The sequence below is a fragment of the Sinocyclocheilus rhinocerous genome, unplaced genomic scaffold (assembly GCF_001515625.1).
Source record: "Sinocyclocheilus rhinocerous isolate Xijiao unplaced genomic scaffold, SAMN03320098_v1.1 scaffold174, whole genome shotgun sequence".
In the NCBI taxonomy this organism is placed as follows: Eukaryota; Metazoa; Chordata; class Actinopteri; order Cypriniformes; family Cyprinidae; genus Sinocyclocheilus; species Sinocyclocheilus rhinocerous.
In genome coordinates, this window is record NW_015646289.1 from 1,019,184 (window position 1) to 1,033,324 (window position 14,141).

A 14,141-nucleotide genomic window follows, 5' to 3' on the forward strand; every position below is an offset into this window, starting at 1 on the left:
CATCAGAAAGAGGGAAAAGATGCATTAAGAAATATTATAATTGCGTTGATCATCTCACTGGCAATTTATACAGCAATTCTATCTATATAAGAATACAATGTTAATAATAGTGCAGTGTTAGTAGAGCTGTGCTGTACCTGAATCTATGTTGTAGAGGATTTCAGCATTTATGCCTTTGTCTTTGTCCAGAGCAGTGACCTGTAACACAGATGAACCAATCGCAGCTGTCTCAAATACACGGGCGGTGTACTGAGAGCTAGTAAACCATGGTGCATTGTCATTACTGTCCTCCACGTTGATGATCACTCTCACAACATTACTCTTCACAGGCACGCCTTGATCCCTAACCTGGAATAATATGACATACTGTACTGTAATAACCAGCTGCACTTTTTCTTCTAATACTTAGTGTAAAGGACAAAGAAGATTATACATGGCCTTACCATTAATGTGAGGATATGTCTGTGCATGGTTTCATGGTCCAGTGTTTCAGCGGTGTACAGAAAGCCTGTTGCAGGATCAAGACGAAACTTCTTCAGGCTGAATAAGTCTGTGCTGCTCAACAGTGTGTAGGATAATTTGTTCTTCTCATCTTTATCTGTTGCATTTATTTCCAGTATCTTCATACCAGGCTGAGTTTCCTCTGGAATACTTATCTCATATTGGTTTTGTCCAAACTGGGGGCGGTGTTCATTTGTGTCAATAACGTGAATTATGACCTGTTTAACAAATTACAATCCACACAGTTAAATATGGCATATATGCATTTATAATAACATTTTAAAGCCCTGCTGTATCATATTTAATTCACAAATTTCTAATGTCTTTAAATTACACACAATTTACTATAAGTTTATACTTTTTTACCAAGTAAAAGGCCTTTTAGCTTAATTATAAAAACATCCCCCTTCAGGTATTTTTGCTGGGAAATTTCTATAGATTTTTTTTTAAGTAAACATAAGAATAACTTTTATATTATTAGTGATATTTCAAGATGAACACTTACTGGACTAAAGCAACTCAGGTTTACTTGATTATCAATACAGCAGTTTTTAGTAAAATAATGGGAAAATGTAAGCATCAAATATGATACATCAGGCTTTAGATACATTTTTCTGACTATTATTGTCAGGCTTTATAGAGTTAACACATATTTATATTTATATTATATTATATTATATTATATTATATAAAAAGTAATATATATAAAGTGATATAAAGTTATTATACTACATTATATTATATATTATTTCTTGTAGTAACCATAGTGGCAGTGACATCAGTTGAGAGTCAAATGGGGAAAATTCAGCTGCTTTTAAGGAAGTACTTTCTTCAAAATCATAGCATATGTCCAAAATCCACATTTTAAGTTCATCACACTGTAAATACATTCATGTTTTTTGGAGAATGTGTGTTTACTCAAGCAACCTGAACATAAGGGCACCCAGTGCATATTATTTGACCCTCTCTCTCTGTGAAAACCCAGATTTTTTTGTGATTTACTGTTTTCTACATAAAATCATCCTTCATAAGGTAAAGAAAATGTAACCTTTATATCTTTAATAATGACTGAGTAAGGCCATGTCAAAGATTGAAATTATAGTGAAATTAATGGTTGAAATCAAACTTTGATGCTTGTTATCTCATAATTAAATTTTGAGACTTTAGCCTGGATTTCACAGAGAGAGTCACATTTATGAAAATCTGTAATGCACACAGACCCTGAAACTGCCCACAAGTAAGAAGCCCATTATGGGATGACAAACTGTACTGAGTGCAATCTCCCGGAGGGCATGCTCTCTGCAACAGGAGCGATGGGCTGAGGGCTGAAACGGAGCTCTCTTTTAAAACATTACTCCCTCTCACACCATTCTTTGCCTCTGGGTCTGCTCACACTGATGGATGAGTCTCGCACTGTGACCTGATAAGGCTGGCTGGCTTGGCTGATACATGCAGGTATCGCCCAAGGAGAGGTATGTTCACACCATGACAAAAGGACAAAGGTAACCCGTACATTAGAAAGACAGCCAGAGAGCCTGACTCCAGCCAAGTCTAGTATTGCAATATGCAGGAGGAGGGTACATTCCAGCTAGTTGAGTTATCATGTTTTTGACATGAAATTGAATATGTTCTATTGAGATTAAACCTGATCTTTCGATTTGGAATGTCACGTGTAACAAGACAAAGAAATGAAATGGATACAACTAAAATCTGTACTTCTTTATTTTTTTTTATTTTTTTTTTTAGAAACGTGATCAAGAGGTTAAGATATCAAGCGTTTAGGAAAAAGCTAAATGATATGTTTTCTTTCTGAGAAATTCAAATCTGTCATTCATTGTGTGGCATGTAATCTTGTTCATTTTAAATAGGTTTTTGCAATTTGAGCAGTGACGGAATGTATAGGTAATACTAAGCAACAAAACAATTATCCTGTCACAATACAGGTGCACGCGTATACAATCTTTGTCAAAAGCAAAGATGTGCATCATTTTTCTTATCCTCCATCCATTATTCAACCGCTCCAATTTTATAAATGCATGGGCAATTTCTTGGTAAGTGCCATTAAAGACAAAACACCTGAGTGCTGATAGATCTTGTTCCATCTGTTGCTTCAGCAGTGAGGTTGTAATTTGACTGCCGTTCAGCATCTAGAGCGCCAGCGATGATGATTGTGCCACTCGCCCTCTCCACGTCAAAGCGGCCATCAGCGTTTCCACCTGTTCATACAAATACAGACAGCGGTCCCATTTTAACGCTGTTCACTAACAGGTGTCATTTTTGCATAATATATCATTTGCATCGGCTATTAAAGTAGCAAACATTCAAAGAAAGTAAATAATTTGCAAGTTCTCTCCACAGAATGCAAATTCAGAACTCTTTCTGGAAGATGTGATAGGAAATAATGCAAGAGCTGCAAAAAAAAAACAAGAAGGGATATTTCTATTTATCAGCAGACACCTGCTCTACAGTTCAGGTCACAAGCCATCTGTAGGATGTGAAAAACCTCTTTAACATGTGTGACTCCTTGTGAAGAAAGAGTAGAAAACAGGAAAAGCAGAGGAGGCAGACAAGAAGGTGGCAGAGGGAAAAAAACATTTAGTTAGTTGAAAGCTGATTAGGGCAAAATCAAGGGTGGGTTATTGAAGATCAAATAAACATTGAACTCTAAGGAGCTGAAACATCAAGAATGACTACAGATGACTAAACATTGTATTTATTGCTTTCTTTTAAAGGAGTAATTCACCCAAAAAATGTATTTCCATTTATTCACCCTCATAGCATTCCAACCCTGATGATGTTCTGGCTTTCGAAGATAAATGGAGAAATGTATTTCCATGTAATTGCAGTGAATGAGAACTAAGGCTTTAAAACTTCAAAAAGCACCATAAAAGTGATATGTGATTTGTCTTCTGAACCCATTCAAAAACATTGTGTGAGGATTAGACTGGAGTTTAAATAAAGTTAAAAGCCCATAAATTCATTTACTCACCCTCATGTCATTCCAAGACTGTATGAGATATTTTGAAGAGCGTTGGAAACCAAACAACACTGAAACTTATTGACTACCATAGTATGGATGCAAAACAACTGACATTGTATAAAATACGTTCTTTTGTTAGATGAAAGAAACTCATACAGGTTTGAAGCAATATGAAGGTGAGTAAATGTCATATATTTTCAATGAATCAATTCACAATACTTAAATATGTTAATTATTCAGTATTGGAGTTGAATTCATTGACTTTTTATAGCGTTTAACAGACCACCGGAGAGGAAGCTTATCAGAGAATAATGGCTTAAAGGGGTCCTATTATGCTTTTTCACTTTTTCAACTTTAGTTAGTCTGTAATGTTGCTGTTTGAGCATAAAAAAGATCTGCGAAGTTACAAAGATCAAAGTCCAGTTTAAAAGGAGATATCTTATTTAACAGAAATCACTTTTCAAAAACTACAACAAACGACTCTTGGACTACAACGCATATTTTCTAGGATTTGTGATATCACAAATACCGACGAATGGGACGAGACCTGGTTGAGCTGCACTAGAGAAGGCAACGAGTGTTATCACTATGTCGGAGACACGCTAGCTTTCCCAAGGCAGACGAACTTAGAATGGTTACAATCATCCAGGTTTAAATCACGCTCAAATTGATTTGATTTTGACGCAATATTTACACTGAAGCACTATGGTAAGGGGCGTGACATTTCCCGACCAGGCACCGAGTGGTGCCAATCACAACACACACTGGCCCAGCTAGCCAATCACAGCACACACTGGCCCAGCTAACCAATCACAGCACATTTCGTTTTTCAGAAGGCGGGCCTTCATTTGATACAGGAACTATTCGAGCCGTTCATGCCAGACCGGGGAGAGAGGTGTTGTAATAATGTAAAATATGTGAAAAATAATGTGTTTTTCGAACAACCTAGTATGAGAGCCTGTTCTAGTACACCCCCAAAACAAAATCAAGACTTTGTAAAAGAGCATAATAGGACCCCTTTAAATTTTTGCCTGTTCTTTACTTCTTTACTAGCTACTGTATGACTTTAATTAGTAGGTTTAAAATGTGCATGAGTTTTATGGAAATTTTAATGGTTTATTTGTCCTTTTTGGGTGATTGAAAGCGCCAATCCCTATTCATAGTGATTGCATGAAATAGAGAAGACCACCATACTCTTGAAAAATTCTCCTGTTGTGCTTCACTGAAGATAGAGAGTCATATGGGTTTGGAATCACATGAGGGTGAGTAGATGACAGAATATTCATTTTTGGAGATATTCTTTTAAGGCTGATTGTAGAGCTTTAGATCTTTACCTTTGATTGTAAACCATACAGGGGAGTCAAGTGGCTGAGCGCTGATGACTCCCACCATATGGGCTACTGGATCATTCTCCATCACAGAGAATGAGAGTGGAATCTCCTCAAACGCCAGCGGTTGTTTAGCCAGCTTAGGCTTTGGAATCCACTCAATGTGCAACCGACAGATGGACGACTTTGAAGGCCTTCCATTGTCTGATGCTTTAATCTGCAAGAGAGCAGTGTGAGTGTTTTCTCTTGTTTCTTGACATAGTGTACCAAACATGTCAAGAACCTATTTTTTAAGAGGATATACTGTTTTTTCAAATCTGTACTGTTTTTTTTTTAGAAACGTGATCAAGAGTTTAAGATATCAAGCGTTTAGGAAAAAGCCAAATGATATATTTGCTTTCTGACTAATTCAAATCTATACTTTTTTTTTTCTTGTAAAAACTAATTTGTTAATAGGTGATTTCTTCCACATTATTTAAACTAAAATTTTATCTAATTATGAAAATTGAAATTGCATTCAAAATCCACTTGGATCAAAAATACAGTATGAAGGGGCATGTTCTCAATTCAGTCTGAAACCACAAATACACCTCTATTAAGCCTGACACCATTTGGAGACTAGGAATTGAAATAAACGTACCGTGAGAATATAATACTCCCCCGCTGAAAAAACCTCTTTGGAGAACACAAACCCAGTTGTGGGCTCAATGAAGAATTTCCTGTGCTCTTCACCCTCCTCGATTGTGTATGAGATATCAGAGGAGGGACTCTCATCTCTGTCATAAGCAATCACTCGATAAATTGGCTCCCATTCGACTGCCTCTGGTCGTTCCACCAGCTTGATTTTAAAGCTCTTTTCCAAGAACTGGGGACTGTTGTCATTTTCATCCAATACGCTGACTATCACACGAACCACTGTAGACTTGGATGGGCTGCCATCATCCGAAACAGTGATCTGTTTATAAGAAAAAACAGATCTCATGCCTGAGTGCTTAAGAAACTACTGCCAAAGTAAACATGAGGGAGGCATAAAATGCATTCAATTAATTGTAAACTTCAATATCTCTTCAATGGGAACAGTTCACCCAAAAATTAAAATTATTAACACACCATCAGTGCTGGGTAGTAACTGACATTACATTTTATTTACATTTTAAAATACTCTTAATCAGACTACAGTTACTTTTTAATGATTACATGATTACATATTCACACAATAGCAAAAAATTATTTATAATTAATTCAGTTAAAATCACGAACCCCATTTTGGGAAACCTTGATGTAATGTAATATTTAATGCACTTCATGCTGGTAATAACCACGAATGGAATATATTTTCTTTGTATTTTTATATCAATATGATTGAGAAGATTATCTTATTTAAATCAAAGTGATAAGTAAGTAATCTAAAGTCAAAAGTAAAGTCAAACGTAATCTAAAAGTAATCAAAAAGTAGTCCAATTATATTACCAAAATGTGTAATGTATTGGATTATGTTACAAACTACACACTCCATCATGTTATTTTAAACCTGTACTGTGTTATTTGTCTTCTGTTGTCATTCACAAATCAGACAAAGCATAGTGCACAAGTGCATTGACTACTTTTTAAAATGCTTTTGTGTCCTTTTAGGAGCTTGACACGTGTGGTCACTATGAATTGTTGTTGTAAGGGAAAAGGGAGCATGAACATTCTCATTTTATGCTCTGTGGAATATAGAAGTCATAGGAACCTGTCCAAATACAATGTCATCAGTTAAAGGGTGCAGCTTACTTCAAGAAGATGCTCCGCTTGCTTTTCTCTGTCCAGTTTCCGAGATGTTGTTGTCACCAACCCTGTGCATGACAAATGGTGTAGTTCAGTGTGTTTCTTCCTCTGACTGAGAAATCTTTCTATCAGCAATAAAAGATTCAAGCTGTTCTCCCTAACAAAAAAGAAACATTCAGGCATGACAGATGAATCTATCCTAAATTTTGTATTCTCCTCAGAGAGTGTTTCCTTTATATTGAATTCCTATTGGGGAAAAAAAAACGCAAATAGAGTCATACATTAGAGTGTACTGTGCTTGCTGTTCCTTGAAACACTATCTGAACAGTCACAATTCTTTCCCAGAAAAACATTCAGTTCTAAATGTACCAACTAAGTTAGTTCAGTTTGTTCGATTGACTTTGGCAGGGAAATCCTTTGAAAAACTTTTTTACTTGCACTGTTGAGACTTTAAGCTGAGCTGACTGAGTGTGGCAAGTAATTTGGTGGAGGAGAAATCAATTGACGCGTCAAATTAATTAGCTGCATTCATTACTTGTGCTGCTCAGTGAAGGTAATTAACCAGCTGGTGTGAATATCAATTATGTCTATATACTGTATGAAAAACTTCAAGAAAGATTTCATGTCAAAACTTATATAGCATATGTGTTATTTACATGTACATTTATGAACATTGATGTTATTGTTCATAAATGTTTGATTCTGATCTCCCTTACAGGTGTGGAGAGCACTCACATGTTGAAGTTATTAAGAAAGCATTATCTCTATTTGTGTATATACAGTGGGTACGGAAAGTATTCAGACCCCCTTAAATTTTTCACTCTTTGTTATATTGCAGCCATTTGCTAAAATCATTTAAGTTAATTTTTTTTCCTCATTAATGTACACACATACAGGGTTCAAAAATGTTTTAAGTATTCTACTCTTTACTAAATGTTCAATGCTGCTTCTTTTTGCATATGAAACACGAAGGACATTGTTTCGATAACACAGACCCAGAAAATAGAGCATATCTTTTTTTAAGATCTCATCATTATAATCATGCTAAAATTTAAAAAAAATTGACATTTTTAAAACACAAATCCATAGGCCGATTTTAATGAGAGGTATCGACTTACCTGTCTGGGTGTTAATGACAAAAAATCCCTGTGGATTTCCACTGGTTATTTTATATGAGAGATTATCGCTTGATTTTGTGTCCACGTCAAATGCTTGGATCTGGATGACAGAGACGTCTTTGGGAGAGTTCTCAGATACAGAAGAATAGTACACAGGCTCTGATGTCAGTGGAGCATTATCATTAACATCTTTAACCTCGATGTAGACCTCCACAAATGAGGAAAGTGGCACAATTCCTTGATCGGTAGCGTAGATTGTGAGCCAGTAATGATTAGAAGTCTCACGATCGAGGATCTCTTGTGTCCTTATTATGCCTGTGACAAAGAAAAGAAGAAGGAACATGTTGCACTACATGTTAAGCACTTGAAAAACAAAAGGCACTTTAAATGTTTAGACTGAGAGAGCACCAATAGAGCTGCCATAAAACCGTGTCACATGGTACTGAGAGTTTTGCATTGTAAACTCTGAAGCCTAGATAAGGATGAAGCAGAAATTAACCATACAAAGTAGGAACGTCTGACACAGCGCTAATAGTATTCTTTTGAAATGAAAACTGTTATCAACATAGAAGCAAAAAATGGATCTATTATCTAGCAGGGAATTGAGCATTCATAACGCAGACATTTGCATAAAAGATTAAATGTGTAAAGGGCAGACATTGTACATAAAATATGGAGTGATTAAGAAGGTAAATGGAGATGAGGCAGCTCTTTTTGTTTGTCTGTCTCTCGGCAGTGTCTGCTTTCACGCTGTGGGCTTTGTTCTAAAGGTAGCGGTGTGGCTTCTACAACTCCAGTAAAACTTGATAAGCTCTTTCCTCAGGGTGAAAGTGTCCAGCATCGCTCTTTGTTTTCCCCTCTTTTTCTCTCTTTTTCTTTTTGTCTCTCTCGCATGTCTTTAGATAGCACTGTGGTACAAATGCAATCAGCATTGTTTGTTAAAAATTCATGTAGTGGCCCTGAAATGTACTGGACACTTCAGTCACACTTAAAATTAATACATTTCATTACATTAGATAACAAAATGGTTACAAAACATTTCAAAATGGTATATGCAGACACCACAGTAACACCACTAATTGTTCAGTTCACTAAGTCATTTAACAGATTTACAGTGTTGGGGAAAGTTACTTTTAAAAGTAATGCATTACAATATTGCATTACTCAATAAAAAAGTGACTAATTGCATTACTTAGTTACTTTTTATGGAATGGAATGCATTACGTTACTTTTTGTCACCTGAACTGGACTTGCTCATTTATTTGAAAAAAAAAACTGTATTTTTGGCAACTGTAAAGGCCCTTTCACACCAAAATTAACAAGTCTTAGGCTGAAGAAAGTGCCTTTGCACCTCACTCACAATTTCTCTCAACACGAGGACAGTTTATGTCATTATTGACTGACATCTCATTTCTTGAGATGTCAGTCAATAATGGGAAAACAAAGTAAATTTTAAAGTAATGTGTTACTTTACTAGTTACTTGAAAAGTAATCTGATTACATAACTTGCGTTACTTGTAATGCATTACCCCCAACACTGCTTATAACTGATCTCAAGGGGATTTTTAGTAGATATACAAAGCCAGTTCTCCTCAGGTCCTATCAGAGGAACCACAGGTATACAGTAGTTCATTACATTATCTGTGAACATGTTCCACTAACATCTGACATCCAGAAAGTGTCCAAATATTGTTTTTTTCTTAATTTTGAACAATACAATGTTATTTTAAAGTCTATTATTTTTTGGAAAAATATTTTGCTTGAAATTGTTATACAGTATGTATAATATAAATGACACTTGGTTTTATATTTTGCTGTGATGCAAAGATGTTCACAGCGCAAAGCACAATATTTTAAAGTGTCCAAACAGTTAGTGGGGCAATCAGTTAATATTAATACTGAAAAAAAGAAAAATCACAATAAGTGTTCAGTAACAAGAAATCCACATACTATACCAAATAAATAAATAATGCACTTTTTACACTCTTTTTCTTAAAAACAAAGAAAATCAATTCACAAGCCTCCATTATTTGCTCATAATATTTTTTAGATGTAGTTTGTAGATTCCTTAACACTTACTGATGACTTATTTGTTTTGAATCCTTGCACCTAATGAACCAGGCTTAATTTTCCACAGAACAAGATATTTTTTCTTTTAAAAACGCAAGAATACTAATGAACTTACCGCTGTCTTCATCAATGGTGAACACACCAAGGCCTGAACCTCCTCGTATGGAGTAGCAAACTTCTCCATCCCTGCCGCTGTCCTCATCGTGAGCTGTAACTTTCAGAACAGAAGTGCCAGCTGGGGTGTCCTCACTCACAGCTCTCCAGTCCACAAAGAATGGGAAGGACGGGCCGTACAAGTTCTCATTAACATCCACAATCTCCACATGAATGAAGCAGGATGACGATAAAGGGTTCGGCTTGCCTCTGTCTTTGGCCTTTGCTGTCAGATTATATACTTGTCTTGTTTCGAAATCAAGAATCTGAGAGACGTACACAGCTCCAGTCATTTTATCCACTTGAAAGCTTCCATCTTCCCCATCTGTTAAACTGTATCTCACCTGTCCAGACAGCCCAAGGTCAGGATCGTGAGTTTCAAGCCAGAGCACCAAGGTACCCACTGGAATGTCTTCTCTGACTCTGATATGGTATTGTTGGGGTATAAATGTAGGGGCATTGTCATTCACATCCTCCAAATTAATGTATAACAATGCTGTTGATACCGTTTTAGGCTCATCAATTGCAGCGTCAAAAGCAGCCACCTTCAAAACAAACGACGGATTGGCTTCTCTGTCTAATGGACCCATAACAGTTACAATCCCCGTTTCTTCATGTATGACGAATTTGTCTGTTTTGGTAAGAAACAAGTATCTAACCATTCCATTGACCCCTAAATCTTTATCTTTCGCTTCAAGCTGAATGATGTCTGTCGCCATAGCAGTGTCTTCACTTATATCCACTGAATACTCAGACTGAAGGAACTCTGGACTGTTGTCATTTACATCTAAAATGTTAACATTTACCATGTGAGATGAGGATTTCTGCGGTAAGCCAAGGTCATAAACAGTGATGTTGAGAGTGTAGTGGTCTGTTGTTTCTCGATCAAGTGGCTCGAAAACTTTAAGCCACCCTGTGTCAGATTCTATCGTGAAACAACTATCAAAATCTCCCCCTGAGATCACAAAAAGCAATTTCCCATTGAAGCCAGAGTCTGAATCGGCAGCTCTGAGGAGTGCTACGCTTGTCCCTACAGGAAGGTCCTCTTTAACTTCTATTACAGTTGGAGTGGACTCTATAACCCGTGGAGTGTGGCGGTTAACAGAATGGATGTCTGCCAATTCATCTTCTGCTTCTTTCTGACTGTGTCGTTTAGAGCCAAAAAGCAGCAGCCCGGCTAAAGTTCTCAGAATGCCAGTCTCTGCACATTTGGAGCGGACATGTTTAAAAGCACTAACTACTGTTAGATTTAGGAACATAGGGTTACTTGATATTTCTCCATCGCTGGCAGTTATTTGCAGGCGGTGGAAAGACTGTTTCGCCGCATCGCCATCCCTCAGCGACTTTTTAAGTGTCAGCACCCCTGAGCTCGAATCCAATTCGAAAAGATTCATGTTATTACCACTGTCAATTCTGTACTGCACTACGCCAAGATCATCAGCGTCGATGGCAGACACCACTATTATTTGTTCACCGACCCCTAGAGATCTTGGCACAGTAACATCACAATCGATATTCTCAAAGTGTGGCTTATTATCGTTCAGGTTGGTGAGAGTGATTGAAACAACAGTCTCTGCCTCACGGCGGAAAGGGGAGCCCCAGTCTGATGCCCGAATCCTTAGGGAGAATTTTCTCGGCATCGTCTCGTAATCTAGATCCTCTGCGGTGCTTATGACACCGGTGAAATAATCCACTACAAAAGGCTGTTTGTTCACATTGACAATACTGTAGGTGACATAGCCATTTTCGCCATCGTCTTTGTCGGTAGCACTGACTGTCAAGACACTGGTCCCTATGGGCACATGTTCAGCGATACTGGCTTCATAATTAGACTTTTGAAACACTGGGGCATTGTTGTTCACATCGCTTATACTGACGACCACCTTGGCCACTGCTCGTCTGTCACTCGTAACAACATCAAATTCATATTGACTGACACTTTCTGCTTTTACAGGTGCCACGGTGGTGATAAGGCCAGTGTTTGGATTAATGACAAATGGATTCTCATGTTGTTGCATCTTAAATTGTAACAAGTAATTAATCTTTGAATGTTTCTGTACAGTTTTGACCATAACAACAGGAGAGTGAGGAGGCGCAAACTCACTGAGAGTAACTCTATAGACGCTCTTCTCAAATGTAGGAGTTTCTGTGTATTCGCTGGGCGATTTCACCCTCACAATTATCGCTGAGGAAAACATTGGAGGATTTCCCTTATCTTTGGCCTGCAATGTAAGATTGTACCCAAAACTATAACCCTCCCATTCCACTTCTTTGATGGCCTTGATTTTGTATTCTTTGCTCCCAGGGTTTGTTCTGAAGGCCTTGAACTGCTGGAGCGGATCTCCAGCTACGATGCTCAAAGAGGCAATCTCGCCATTGTGCCCTTCATCGGCGTCCTCCACAGTCACATACGCATAAGTGGGATCCCTGGTTGCGTTCCATGGAGTTAAGGGGACAGCTGTGATGACAGGTGCATGTTCATTGGCCTGCAGCACATGCACCTTTAGCTTTGCCGTGCTACTGCTGCTGCTACTCCCATAGAGCTTCAGACCTCTGTCCACAGCCAACACATCAATCTCATAAAGAGCCACCTCAGAGTAATCCAGCTTGCCTGTCAGAGTTATAACCCCGCTAGTAGGATGAATGGAGAACATGTCAGTCCACTCTTTGAAGCTGAAATAGTACTCTCCATTGGTGCCTGTGTCAGCGTCTGTGGCAAAAACTCTGCCTACGCTTGTTCTGATGGCTGAGTTTTCGGGTACAAAAAAACTATATGTAGTCGGTGAAAAAAGAGGTCGGAGATCATTTGTGTCCAGAACTTGCACTTTAACTTGTGTTTGTGTTTCAGCGCCAGTATGTCTTTCAATAGCATTTACAGTGAGTAGATAGTGGGCTTTTACTTCCCTATTAAGAGTGGCAGAATTCCCTCCTTTGGTTCTTATTCGCAGGAAACAAAAATTACCCAAAAAATACTTCTCAGCTTTGAATAAATTATCATGGTCCCCGGATTCTATTACGTACCAAATGTCCCAAGACTGGTTCGTCATAAAAATACCCATTTTTATGGGGCATTCAACAAAGGTTTTTGCTGCTGAATTTTCATATATCATTACATTGTAAAGTGGATGAGTAAACTGAAAAGACAATGCATCTTCCATTTGCTGGGCGCCTAAGCAAGTCCACATAAACAGCACTAAAAGACAACTAGTCCAGGATTTACCCATTGTAACAGGTGATTACAGAGTCAACTGAAAAAAAGAACAGAGTGACAGGTAGAAGAAAATACTGTAAATATGACAAAAAATCACAATAATGCATCAATTCAACACTAATGTCAAATTATTTTACTCTATAAAGCCTACTATTTCAAATTTGATATGATAATATGTACTTTTTTAGCAAATAAAAGGCCTTTTAGTATAATACTAAAAATGTCCCCCCCTTAGGTTGTGATATACATGTCTTTTTGCTGTGAAATCTACTGATTTTATGTGATGAAAACATTACAATAACTTTTATATTGTTAATAATATTTCAAGATGAACATACTAGACTGAAGCAACTTGGATTTACTTGACTAGCAATACATTATTTCTCATCAAAAAATCATGTTAAAATGTCAGTATCAAATATGACATCAGGCTTTTGAGTTACATTTCTTTGTAATCATTATTGTACTGGATTGCATTATATGTTTTGCCCCTACAATAAAACTACAGAGCTTTGATCATAACGCTAAGTATTTAAATACCATCTTACAAAGACAAATTATTGGGAGATATAGAGTGACAACTGATATTTAAATGCATTTTTTTAAATTAGCCTGCTACACTGTTATAATGATCTCACTGATTTCATAAAAAATTCATTGCTCTTTGAGACGTTACAAACTATCAGAATTTCATCTATATCTTTATCCTATATCATATGTATGAGCCAAAAAAGCCTGATGTATCATCAAATATGATACTCTCTCACACACACACACACACACACACACACACATATAATCAAAAAGTTCAATTAAGTGTTCCATTACAAAAGTAGACAATATCAAATCATTATTTAAGGGCTAATATAGTAAATACACATATATTATCTAGAACAAATACCTAAATCATACTTTCGGAGCATGTAGGCCACTGATTTCAACCATGAACTTTTTGATGAAGTACAAGTTACAAGGATTTTGGTGGAGACTATTGCGCTAACGCTTCAGCTGCC

The 14,141-nt window shown here is 37.1% G+C and overlaps 1 protein-coding gene across 1 annotated transcript in view; it reads right to left on the bottom strand.

Annotated features, from left to right (window-relative positions):
- Positions 1–13,075, bottom strand: part of LOC107707187 (protocadherin Fat 1-like) — a 34,935-nt gene extending 21,860 nt beyond the window's left edge. The window contains exons 1-9 of the mRNA XM_016511122.1: positions 9,880–13,075; positions 7,695–8,009; positions 6,583–6,644; positions 5,450–5,764; positions 4,816–5,026; positions 2,959–3,024; positions 2,578–2,717; positions 444–719; positions 138–348 (exon numbers count right to left, since the gene is read on the bottom strand). Of these exons, the coding sequence (XP_016366608.1) occupies positions 138–348; positions 444–719; positions 2,578–2,717; positions 2,959–3,024; positions 4,816–5,026; positions 5,450–5,764; positions 6,583–6,644; positions 7,695–8,009; positions 9,880–13,075 (4,792 nt within the window). The remainder of the gene's footprint in view (positions 1–137; positions 349–443; positions 720–2,577; positions 2,718–2,958; positions 3,025–4,815; positions 5,027–5,449; positions 5,765–6,582; positions 6,645–7,694; positions 8,010–9,879) is intronic.
- Between the last annotated feature and the right edge of the window lie 1,066 nt (positions 13,076–14,141).